We start from the raw sequence: 12789 nt of genomic DNA on the forward strand, positions 1-12789 counted from the left end.
CGTTTGTTCTGTTGTTGAGCCTCATATGGTTTACTTCTGTCTTTTCTTCCTTTCCATATAGTCATCTGCTTCATAAATTCCACATAAATGAAATCATATGGTATTTTTATCTTTATCTGAGTTCACTTAGCATAATATACTCTAGTTCCATTCACGTCGCTGCAAATGGGAAGATTTCATTATTTTTGATGGCTTAGTAATACTCCATTGTATATATCTACCACCTCTTCTTTTTTTTTTTTTTTTTTTATTTATTTATGATAGTCACAGAGAGAGAGAGAGGGAGGCAGAGACACAGGCAGAGGGAGAAGCAGGCTCCATGCACCGGTAGCCCGACGTGGGATTCGATCCTGGGTCTCCAGGATCGTGCCCTGGGCCAAAGGCAGGCGCCAAACCGCTGCGCCACCCAGGGATCCCTCTACCACCTCTTCTTTATCCATTCATCTGTTGATGGATACTTGGGCTCTTTTCATAGTTCGACTATTGTTGGTAATGCTGCTATAAACATTGAGGGTACATGTATCCCTTCGAATCTGTATTTTTGTATCCTTTGGGTAAATACCTAGTAGTGCAATTGCTGGGTCATAAGGTAGTTCTATTTTTAACTTTTTGAGGAATCTCTATACCATTTTCCAGAGTGGCTGCACCAGTTTGCATTCCCACCAACAGTGTTAGAGGGTTTCCCTTTTCTGTATATCCTCACCAACATCTGTTGTTTCCTGTATTAATTTTAGTTGTTTGCACAGGTGGGAGGTGGTATCTCATTGTTTGATTTGTAGTTCCCTGACGATGAGTGATGTTGAGCATCTTTTCATGTGTCTGTTAGCCATCTGGATTTCTGTTTTGGAAAAATGTCTATTCATGTCTTCTGTCCATTAATAAGAAAATAATTTAAAAGTGAACAAAAGATTTGAATAGACACTTTACCAATGCAGCTGTACAGATAGATGGAAGCTAAACACATGAAAAGATGTCCAGTATTACCAGGGAATTGCAAATTAGAACTAGGTAAAAAGACAATCCCTGTCAAGTGTTGGTAGGCATGTGAAGGAATTAGAATTCTCATATACTTTTGGTGAGAATGTAAAGTGATGCAATTGCTTGGGAAAATAGTAGTTTCCTTAAAAGTTAAATGTATGCCTGCCATGTGATTCACCTTTCTACGCCAAGGTATTTACACAAGAGAAATGAAACCATATGTTCATACGAAGACTTATAAACAAATGTTCGTGACAGCTTTTTTTCTTTCTTTGGAAAACCTTTTTTTAAAAATTTTATTTTTTATGATCAAAATGTAGTTACCATACAATGTTACATCAGTTTTAGATGGGAAGCATAGTGATTTGATAATTCTATACATTACATGATCCTTACAATAAGTCTGTCACCATATAATGTTATTAAAATATTATAGACTATATTCCCTATGCTATAGTTTTTATCTGTGACTTATGACTGTAAGTTTGTACCTCCTTCACCTATTTTGTCCACCCTCCACCTCTCCACCCCTTTAGCAGCTACCACCTTGTTTTCTGTATTCATAAGTCTGTTTCTAATTTTTGCTTGTTTTGTTTTGTTTTTCAGATTCTATATATACAAGTGAAGTTACATTGCATTTTTCTGTCTGACTTAATTTCAATTAGCATACTAACTCTTGGTCCATCCATGTTCTCACAAAGGGCAAGATCTCATTTTTTATGACTGAGTAATAATCCATTGTACGTGTGCACACCACATCTTTATCCATTCATCTCTTGATGGACACAAGGGCTGCTTCCATATCTGAGCTATTGTAAATAATGCTCTGGTAAACATAGGAGTGCATATATCTTTTCAAATTAGTGTTTTCATTTTCTTTGGGCAAATACACACAGTAGTGGAATTCCTGGATCCTGTGGTATTTTCTTTTTTAAGTTTTTGAGGAACTTCCATTCTGTTTTCCATGTAGTTGCACTAATTTACGTTCTCACCAACAGTACCCAAGGATTCACTTTTCTCCACATCCTTACCAACACTTGTTTATTCTTGTCTTTTGCATACTACCCGCTCTCATCGGTGTGAAAGTGATATTTCATTATGGTATTAACAGCTTTTTTTCTAGTAACCAGAAATAGGAAAAAACTCACGTATCTATCATGAATGGATAAACAAATTATGGTAAATCTATATGGTCAAATACTCTTTAGCATAGAAAAAGCATGAGCTATTGATACAGGTTGGAACATGGATAATGATACAGGTTGGAATATGGATAAACCTCAAAATACTTAGGCTGAGAGAAGCCATACATCAAGAGTATGCATTGTATATACATCCATTTACATCAAAGTCTAGGAGAGGAAACTAACATATTGTGACAGAAAGATTAGTGGGTAGCCTGGATACCAGAGAGGAAGGATGCAAGTTCGGCTCTGTAGGGATGGATTACAAAGAAGGATGAAGATACTTTTGTGGGAGATGCATATATTTACTCTCTTGATTGTGGTGATGGTTTCATAGATGTTTACAAATCTCAGAGGTAAATTACATACTTTATATGTAGTTTATTATATATATATTTTAAAGATTTTATTTATTCATGAGAGACATAGAGAGAGAGGCAGAGAGAGAGAAGCAGGCTCTATGCAGGGAGCCCGATGCAGGACTCAGTCCTGGGTCCCCAGGATCACGCCCTGGGCCAGAGGCAAGCACTCAACCACTGAGCCACCCAGGCGTCCCTGTAGTTTATTATATCTTAATTATATCACAACAGTTTAAAAAAGGGTTACCATTTAGTCCTGTCAGTAGACCAGGTAGGTAATATTTCCAGTTTACATTTGAGAAACTAAGATAAGGATCACTCAGCTGATAAATGACAGAATTAGATATGGAATCCAGGTGTTTTTTTGGTTTATTTAAGTGATCTCTACAGCAAGTGTGAGGCTTGAACTCACAATCCCGAGATCAAGAGTTGCATGCTTCTCTGACTGAGCCAGCCAGATGCCCCTGGAATCTAGTTCCTTTTTTTTTTTTTTAAGATTTTATTTATTTATTTATTTATTTATTTATTTATTTATTTATTTATTTATTTATTTATTTATTTATTTATTTATTTATTTATTTATTCATTCATTCATTCATTCATGAGAGACACAGAAAGAGAGGCAGAGAGATAGTGGGAGAAGCAGGCTCCTAGGGACCCTGATGCAGAACTCGATCCCCAAACCGGGATCACACCCTGAGCCAAAGGCAGACATTCAACCACTAAGCCACCCAAGCATCCCTGGACTCTAGAGTTCTTAATGTGGATTTGTCCAGCAGTTTTTATGCTTCATGAAGATGTTGGAAAAATGCTGCCGAAGTAACATTTTTCTGTAAAATTGTATTTTTTGTGATTTTTCACACTACAAGTAATCATAATAGAAAAAATGTTAAGGGACTAATTTGGGAGGAAAATAGAAGATATTCAGGTGAGAATAAAATGTTTTCTTAAAGTTTTAACTCTCTCATCTTTTGGAGGAAAGCCCATTAGGGTTGGTGGTTCTTTATTTTCTTCTCCGTTTAAGATACAAATTAAGTAAAAACTTCTGTGGTACTTCCCGGAATTGTATTAGCATTCCCTAACATCTTTCAGTGAATGTCATAATTTATATAAAGATCAACAAGTCATAAAAAAGGGAAAGAGAAGCCTTCTCTGAAGCCCCAAGCTAAATTGACTGCTTTCTTTTGGGCCACTGCTGCATCTTGTGCTTACTTTTCTTGTTGAACCAGTCAGATAGTAACATGTTGAAGGTCAGATGTGTCTACCTTCTGGGATTACAAGTTTCTCTGCATACACACTTGTTATTCAGTAAATATTTCTTGAGTGGCTGACTAATCCTATAAATGGAGTTACATTGAGGCAAAAAACTATTATAATTTCCATAGTAAGAGAGTACCTGCCCTTTTCCATTTTTAAAGCACTTTATACATTTTTCTCTCCTAAGGAATAACACCAAACTATTTTAGGTCTGTTGGAACTTTTAGTTTCTTAGAGAAGAGTAGATTTTTTGCCAAACTCAGGGGTTCTACATATTTCTTTGAATACTGGCAGTTCACAAGAATATGAGACACAGTATTAAGTCAAACTGTACTATATTTTCACTCTATTATTTTTTTATGATTACACATTACAATTTATATGTGATTTATCTTCTATATATGGTTTATGTTCTACAGTTTGAAGTAATATAAACATTTTAAAGGAGATAGAATGAAAATAGCATACTCTAATATAATTATCTTAATTTATATCATGGTGTATTTTAATTTGTTGTTTTAATAGAGCCCACATTGAACCCTATCTGCCAAGTAAAGCAAATATACAGACAGTACATTTTATGTATCACTTTAATTTTCTTCAATGAATATTTCATGTTTATAAAGAATACAGACTATGAAGATGAAAAGGCATTGAAGAATCCAAAATACAAAGATAGAGCTGGAAAACGGAGGGAGCAGATTGGAAGTGAAGGGACTTTCCAAAGAGATGATGCTCCTGCATCTGTTCATTTGTAAGTATTAAATTTTAATTGCTCAATACATTCTTTGTACCCTAATCACGTTTGTAGAGTGATAAGACTTATAGGACTATATATTCTGATAAGTAGCCTTTAAAGGAATGGTTCATAAAAGTATGGAAATACTGTATCTAAGTTACATTTTTCTCTAATATTAGAATTCCATTTTCTATATACTTAGATATATGTATACATGCTAATGTTCTAGCCCACTTGAGCGAACATTTTTTTTAAGAGAGCACATGCAAGCAGGGGGAGGGAGAGGAAGAGGGAGATAATATCAAGCAAGCTCCATGCTCAGTGCAGAGTTTGATGTGGGGCGCAATCTCACAACTCCAAGATCATGACCTGAACTGAAATCTGGAGTCAGACACTTAACCAGCTGAGCCACCCAGGTGCCTCTGAGTGAACATATTTTTATATATTAGATATCTAGAATGTTGGGCTAGTAAGAAATTAATAGGGACTATTTTTTCTTTTGTTTTTTTGAGGGGGTGGGGGACTGCGATCTTTTTATAATTATTTCAGTACTCACCTATGTTCTTGTTGACTCTGAAATACTATTTTTCTTTGATTCAGTTTTTTCCTTTTGGTAAAGTGGCACTGATAACCTGAAAAATATAATTTTGAGGCCCATACAATATGACCATTTTTCTGCATTTAATTATATGTTAGCTACATTTTTTTCTCAGAATATAAATTCAGAGTTTAGTTAGAATTTTTTTGTGTAAGACTGACAACTAATCATAAACTTTGATTAGATGTATTTTATTAATTCTAAGATATACTACTTGGATAGAGTTTTAGGTATGACGGAAATTTTTTCTTAATGGTACATAAAACAGTGCATCTTACATTCGTCAGCTTTGATGAAATACAGCATTATGAATTAGATACACTAAGCAGCATGACAAATTTTTTTCAAACCTTTTGATGTAATTACTGGAAAACATGATTGCATTAGAGTTAAATTAGAAGGCATAAATAAAAAATGAAATACATTGGTCTGACACTGCTTGGCTTATTGTTATTTGAAGAGCTAATTTAACATTTTTAGAACTGAAAATACAGGGTGATGGAACATAAAATATCCTTAAAATAGCAGAACATAAAATCTAGAACAAAATGCAAATAGTGAATGAGAATTTTTATTTCATTTTGTTTTTTTATTGATGTATAACTTATATACAGAAAAGTACACCAATAAAAGCATCAGTATCAATAATATATCATAAGATAAACCCATTGTAGAATACACACTCTTGGTGAAGAAATAGAAAATGATCAGTAACCCCCAGGAACCTACCCTCCCAGTGCCCCCTCTTGATCACTATTCTTGTGTCTTCCCAAAAGGCAACCCCTTTCCTGACTTCCAGTGGGAACAGATTAATTTAGTTTGTTTTTAATTTTAAATAAATGGAATAATTCAGTATTTATTTTGTGTCTATAATCTTTTCGTACAACATTATTTTGTTTGGTATGTGGGACCCAGGAAATTTAACAAAAATCCCCTACCCCTGGACAAGCAGAGCAGGACTGACTCCATTTTGTGCTGTACCCGCCTTGTGCCAACCTGCTTAGGGCACTGCCCCACCATAGTCAAGCCCAGGGCACACCCTAATCGGAAATCAGCTCAGTGATATGCCAGTTCAAATGGATACTTTAGGGTAAAATGTAATTCAGTCGGCCACCTGCAAGTGGACCAGCATGACTGTGCAACTTTCTGCGTATCCCATTGGCCACTGGCCCCTATAAAGTTGCTACGCCTCTTAGTCTCGGTGTCCAAGTCCCTGCTCCGCTGTGTCGGGTATACTTGGACCCAGGCTCGAGCTTGTAAATAAACCCTTGTGTGTTTGCATCGGTATTGGCTCCTCAGTGGTTTCTCAGATTCGCAATCTTGGGCAAAACAGGTATATTTTATTTTCAGTGCTGTATAATAATCCCTTATGTGAATATGCCACAGTTTATTTATATATTTACCATTGATAGATATCTGGGTTATTTCCAGCTTGTAGATATTATAAGATTTGCTGCAGAAACATTCTTGCATGTGTCTTTGGTGCAATAAAATGTGCTTTTCTGTTAAGTAGTATATGTAGGAGAATTTGTGTATCTTTATTAGGCAATGACAGTTTTCTATATACTTTTGATTAATTTATTGTAAATGTAACCTATATAGTCTTTTAGAAATCAATTATCACTCAATTTTCTTTAAAGTGAAATTACTGATAGCAACAAAGGTCGGAAGATGTTGGAGAAGATGGGCTGGAAAAAAGGAGAGGGCCTAGGGAAGGACGGTGGAGGAATGAAAATTCCGGTAAGACATGTTTTCTTTCATTCTTTATTCTTACAGCAAATGTATTTACTGTTTACCTTATGTGCCAGGAATATGGTATTAAACACAGGCGGACATGATTACTGTCTATGTGACATTCACTATTACCAAATATATATATTTGTGGTAATATATATACATAATATGTGGGAAACACACACACACACACACACATATGCATTGTTTTGTGGGGGGTTTTTTGTTTTTGTTTTTGTTTTTTAAAGATTTACTCATTTAAGAGAGAGTGAGCAAGAGCTTAAGCAGGAGGAGGAGCAGAGGGAAAGGGAGACCAGCAGACTCCTCGCTGAGCAGGGAGCCTGACGATGTGGGGCTCTATCCCATGACCTTGGTTATGACCAGAGCCAAAATCAAGAGTTGGATGTTTAAGCCACTGAACCACCAGGCGCCCCATGCATTGTTTTGTTTTTAACATTTTTTGGAAGGCTCTTAACATTTTTTCCTTCGTTGAAGCTAGGATAATAAATGCCATTTCTTGAGCCTGAGGTTCTTCTGTTTCTTTTAGTTGTTATTAATAATTTCCATGCTATATCTGGTACTAAATATTGCAAGAACAATCACAGTGTTATTTTATTTTTTAAACACTTCATTTATTTGAGAGAGAGAGAGAGCATGAGTGGAGGGTGGGCAGAGGGGGAGGGAGAAGCAGACTTCCTGCTGAGCAGGGAGCCTGACTTGGGGCTCGATTTCAGGACCCAGAGATCATGACCCAAGCGAAAGGAAGATGCTCAACAGACCGAGCGACCCAGGAGTCCCTTTTTTTTTTTTTTTTAAGATTTTATTTATTTATTTTAGTGAGAGTGCACGTGCACACATGTGTGCCGGGGATGAACAGAGGGAGAGGAAGAAAGAGAATCTCAAGCAAAGTCCTCACCAAGTATGTAGCCTTGTGTGGGGCTTGATTTAAGAACCATGAGGTCATGACCTGAGCCAAAATCAAGAGTCAGATGCTTAACCAACTGAGCCATCCAGGGAGACTTTACAAACAGGCAGATTCTGTATTAGCTGGATAATCCGTTTTAGATTTAAGAATCAGGTCATGTAACAAGCAGTAGAGGAAGGAATAATGTCTGGAAAATGATACAGTGGTTAATTCTGTAGTCTCCATGGTTCATCAGAGGTTTAGATGATCTTTTACAAAAACCTTACAAACTAACATGATTAAAGAGCTTTCTTGATAATCACCTAATACCTAAGTAATAATGAATGGATCAATGTGAGGTTTAATGTGAATTTTCTTTCTTATTGAGGTATAGTGAGAAGAACATGGGTTTTATAGTCAAATCTACAAAATAGAATTACTTTGTTAGAATAGGGCTCTGTCACTTGTTGTGTGACTTAGGGCAGGTTTGGACTTAAGTTTTCATAGTAAAAATGGAGATTATAAGAACTGTTTTCTAAGGGATATCATGAAGGTAAAGCTCCTAGTATGGTGCCCAACATACAGTTGGCACTCAGTTACTGGTAACTTTTAATGGTTCTCAAAATAATGAGAAGTCTTCCCCCACTTATTATGAAAATAATCAAATTCTCTTTATGATTCTTTTTTTTTTTTCCCTTAGGATTGACTTATTTTACTTATTTTTTTTTTAAGGATTTTATTTATTTGAGAGAGAGTGAGCAGGGGGAGGGACAGAGGAAGAAACAGGCTCCCTGCTGTGCAGGGAGCCAGACATGGGGCTCAATCCTGGAACCCTGGGAGACCCTGGAATCATGACCTGAGCCAAAGGCAGACGCCCAACCCACTCAGCCACCCAGGCGCCCCTGATTTATTTATTTTAGAGCGTGTGTGTGTACATGCTTTGTGTCTCACAAAGCTTGATGCAGGGCTCAGTCCCATGACCCATGAGATCATAACCTGAGCCAAAACCAGGAGTTGGTTGCTTAACTGACTGAGCCACTCAGGCACCCCTGTCTTTATGACTTAATGTTTAATCTACCCTTTCACTTTCTTAGGCAAGGCTAGGGCAGCATTAGGTTTAAGTATGTACATTGCCTTTTCTTCTGGTTAGGGTGGGCAACCTCTGCGGCATCTCAGTGAAATTCGGTGATCACTATTTAGAGTATACTGTTCTCTGTACAGTCAGCTATACTTATGGATAGACAAGACAATGTAGAAGGATGACTTGAAGTTTTGTGTATAATCCTATGTATTCCTGCATGTATTCGATGGATTTGACAGGTTTTTCTTTTACATCAGTCTTTCTAAATCAAAGAGTGAAAGTACCAGGTTGGATACAGCAAATTTCAATGTATTTAGTCTCTACAGTAAGTTTTCTGCTTAACCTTTGGTAACAGATCCAGCTTCAGCTTCGGCGAACACATGCAGGCTTGGGGACCGGCAAACCATCCTCGATTGAAGATGTTCACCTTCTCCAAAACAAGAGCAAAAAGAACTGGGAGAAAGCGCGAGAGAGGTTTGCTGAAAACTTCACAGAAGCTAAATCTCAAAAAGATGTCCCAGGGACCGTCCCTTGGGTCAAAGGGACCATAGAGTGAAGGTCAGTCATAGAACACAATTCAAGCTTTTTTTAAAAAAGAGTTTGGAAATTCGTATTTTATTGCAGAACTTTTCCCTCTGAAGGGTCTGTTGCCTGAGGGAACTGTATTATAATATACCCCCTCATGATTCTGAAATGTGTAATAAACTGGTTTGCAGCTTTTAAAAAAACATTTTTTTAAATAATAATAATTGAATTAGGTTATGCTGTGAGCAGACTAAAGTTCACAGGGCACGGCTGAGCTTATCAGACTTTGTTATTTTTATCTTGTTTATAAGACCTATATAGGCAAATTTCATATAACCAGTAATGATTTAAATGTACATTTGTGTCTTCATATATTCATTATTATAGATATATAAGAGAAACATCAAAAATTTATAAAAATAAGTCTGATTAAATGCATCATTGTTTATGTCTTTAGAACTTAGATAAAAAAGCTTGAGAAAACAGGGATAGTGGTGCATAACTTTTATTATTCTTGAAATATTCTAAGTACTATTACTGAAGAACTAATGAATAAGTGATATATTATGGAAAATTAGTCTTTCATTGTTTTCTTCTGTGAAGAATTTGTTGATTTGTACTATAAAGCATTTACATCTGGTTTGTTTTATAGCTGAAATATTTAGATATGAGCAATTGAGTACAGTATTGAAATATTCCATGTGCTGGCATTTATAGTTTTGATAAATCCCATTGCTGGCAATGGAGTTGTGCCAGAGAAATCTGATTTCTACTGCAAGAGGATTGCCTAGCCAAGGCCTCAAACACAAGATATTTATTGAAAATGTCTTCAAATGCAATAAAACCATTATAATTATAACATCAAAAAGAGTGATTCATTGAACCAATGTTTTAAGCATATTGGTCTGCTTTGAACTCAGGACCAGCCAGAATTTTCCTTAAATTGGCAGAGCAGTAACAATAGCATTACTTTAAATATTGGAGAACTGCAGTGCAGCTTTCTGAGTGCAGATGTCACTACTCTGCCGGTTATCACTGTTCTCTTCCTTTTTGTTCAACTTTTTTCTTAGCTTTTTGCAGGGAAATTATGTTGGAACTGACTTTTTTTTCTGGCAGGGAATATAAGCTATAGCTCCCTCATCTACTATAAAGAAATGTCTTTAAGGTTGAGAAATAGGAAAAGAAAATTTTGAAAAAAATTATACAATGAGGAAGACAATTCAGAAATAAAGGCTACTTGTTGGAATTTCTACTCTGAATGGTTTGGAGTACTTAGGAAGAAAAGGGGTGGTGGGGAAAGAAAGATAAGTTTAGTACTAAAGATAAGACATATGACCAGATTGTCAAGACCCTTAAAGTCTAAGCTGGGATAATCAGAGGCCCTATAATTCCAAAACTGCAAAAAGTAATTTTCTGTATCCTTCATAGCCACCTACACACCCTAACACTTCTATATGTACATTAGATTTGAAGGCAACAGAAGTGTTCTGCGTTTTTGTTTTTGTTTTTTTTTCTGCTTTAGAATGAAATGTAGTCATTTACATGTGGTTCTAGTACTGGTGCCCTGTATATAGATAACAATATAGGAGGCCCAAATTAGAATTGTGGTAGATTTCATTCACTGAGTAAAGTATACAACTGTGTATATAATATTTCCCATTTTTATTATTAGATTGTGGAAAACTTTTTCATTGCTTTCTTTTGTTAAGAAAATGGAGACTTGAAAATGGTGATAAAAATTGAAATATATATGATATTTGCATTATTAAAAAACCCTTTGCAGATCTAAAGTCTCAGGGCTATACTATATGGTGGTTAAAGGACTGAATAATGTCTGGGTCTATTTCCATTTGTGAAATAAGAATAGTATTTATCTCTCATGTCTGTTTTGAGTAGAAAATGAGAAAATGTATATAAAAGCACTTTGTAAACTGTAAAAGTAGTACAGAGATGTGAGCTTCTATTTGTTTAGAAGCAGAGGTGTGAATTATGTACAATTTGGATTACACATAAAATTGTTTTGTGTCTCATATTTTAAATAATTATCAACACAGTATAAATTTACTATTGTGGTAGCCTTTATGAGTTTATTTTTAAGTGGAGCTACAGGTTGCTGAATTTTAGGAAATCTATAATGTCTTTCATTTTTGCCAAAGCATGAGAAGCTGGCAAAATTTGAGTATGGAAGAAACCGTCATTAAAGTAAAATAACAAATTGTTTCTAGGATTAAATAGCTAGGTAGCACTGTTTATCAAAAAGGATTTTTCTCCCTGGTTTTATTTTTTTTTAAGATTTTATTTATGCATGCATGCACCAGCAGGAGGTGGGGCAGAGGGAAAGGAAGAGGGATGGTGTAGAGCCTGATGTGGTGTCGACCCCAGGGCCCATGGATCATAACCCAAGCTGAAGTCTGACACCCAACTTGAGCCGCCCAGATGCTGCACCACTGCCCCCCTCCCCACTTTTAAAAGTTTTTACTTCTGATGATTTATTTTTATTTTAGTTGTGAACTTATGAAAATTAATGGCTCACCCAAATCAGACACCTTCCAACTTTTTGTGTAAGAGATTATGTCTTAATTTGGTACATTTTCTAAGAGCACCCAAAAGAAGATCGAAATCTCAAACAAGGGAAAGCAAGCGGTGTCAGAGATTATATAGAAAGGCTATCCCATCAGGTTGTGGGACAGAGGGATGTACTTGGTAGAGAGCCAGCAGGCATTTCTGGACCCAAGACCGTGTTCTCAGTGTTTCCCTATCATCTTGTTTTAAGTGTGCTTCTTATTTTTGTAGAGCATCACTTATATCTCTGCTCTGAATCTTTAATCCAAAACACTTCGTTTTACTCTTTTACACTTTAAGGTGGTAATCTATATTTGAATTCTATAAAATGAGTTAGTGTTTCTGTGTGTGTCTATGTGTATCAGAGCCCAGGCTTTCTCTCTGCCTTTCTGTTTTTACTAATCATGGTGTTGATTTATGGCCTTATAGTTGCAAATGACTTGAAACTCTTGTCATTATATTCATGTCCAAAAAGGAAAGAAAAGGAAAAAAAGAGAGCAGTATTTGTGTTAGTTCTGTTTTGGCAGGAAAGCAGGAGCTTACTTAGAAACTCTGATAGCAAACTTCTCCTTAGGGTCCTTAACATGACCACCCATCACTGCAAGGGAAGTTGAAAAGGTGGGCAACAGTATAGTTTCACTTAGCTTAAGCCCATCATGAGCCATCACCTGAGGCTGAGCATGTTGCTTTTGGAACAAAATTAGGGTTTAGTGAATAATGCAGAAAGGGAATAGTGATATAGTGAATAGTGAATGGACAGGTAACTGGGTGCCAGATAAGCCAATTCTCTATCCCTGGGAATTCTGTGGGATTGGTTAAATTGTTTTGCAGTCCTACCGTGAAATACTTTGAAGCCATTCAGATGTGT

The 12789-nt window shown here is 36.1% G+C and overlaps 1 protein-coding gene across 9 annotated transcripts in view; it reads left to right on the forward strand.

The window, feature by feature from the left end:
* The window catches only part of AGGF1 (angiogenic factor with G-patch and FHA domains 1), a 113780-nt gene that overhangs the window by 25003 nt on the left and 75988 nt on the right, over window positions 1–12789 (forward strand). For 6 of the 9 annotated variants that reach the window (XM_055342275.1, XM_055342274.1, XM_055342273.1 and 3 more), the window contains exons 12-14: window positions 4405–4532; window positions 6756–6855; window positions 9190–9392. In XM_055342275.1, coding sequence (XP_055198250.1) covers window positions 4405–4532; window positions 6756–6855; window positions 9190–9390 — 429 coding nt within the window. In that variant the 3' untranslated portion in view covers window positions 9391–9392. Of the gene's footprint in view, window positions 1–4404; window positions 4533–6755; window positions 6856–9189; window positions 11424–12789 lie in introns of those variants that run through there. The other 3 variants (XM_055342270.1, XM_055342277.1, XM_055342278.1) reach the window with 1 other exon arrangement.

Source organism: Nyctereutes procyonoides, unplaced genomic scaffold (genome assembly GCF_905146905.1).
Source record: "Nyctereutes procyonoides isolate TBG_1078 unplaced genomic scaffold, NYPRO_anot_genome, whole genome shotgun sequence".
Lineage (NCBI taxonomy): Eukaryota > Metazoa > Chordata > Mammalia > Carnivora > Canidae > Nyctereutes > Nyctereutes procyonoides.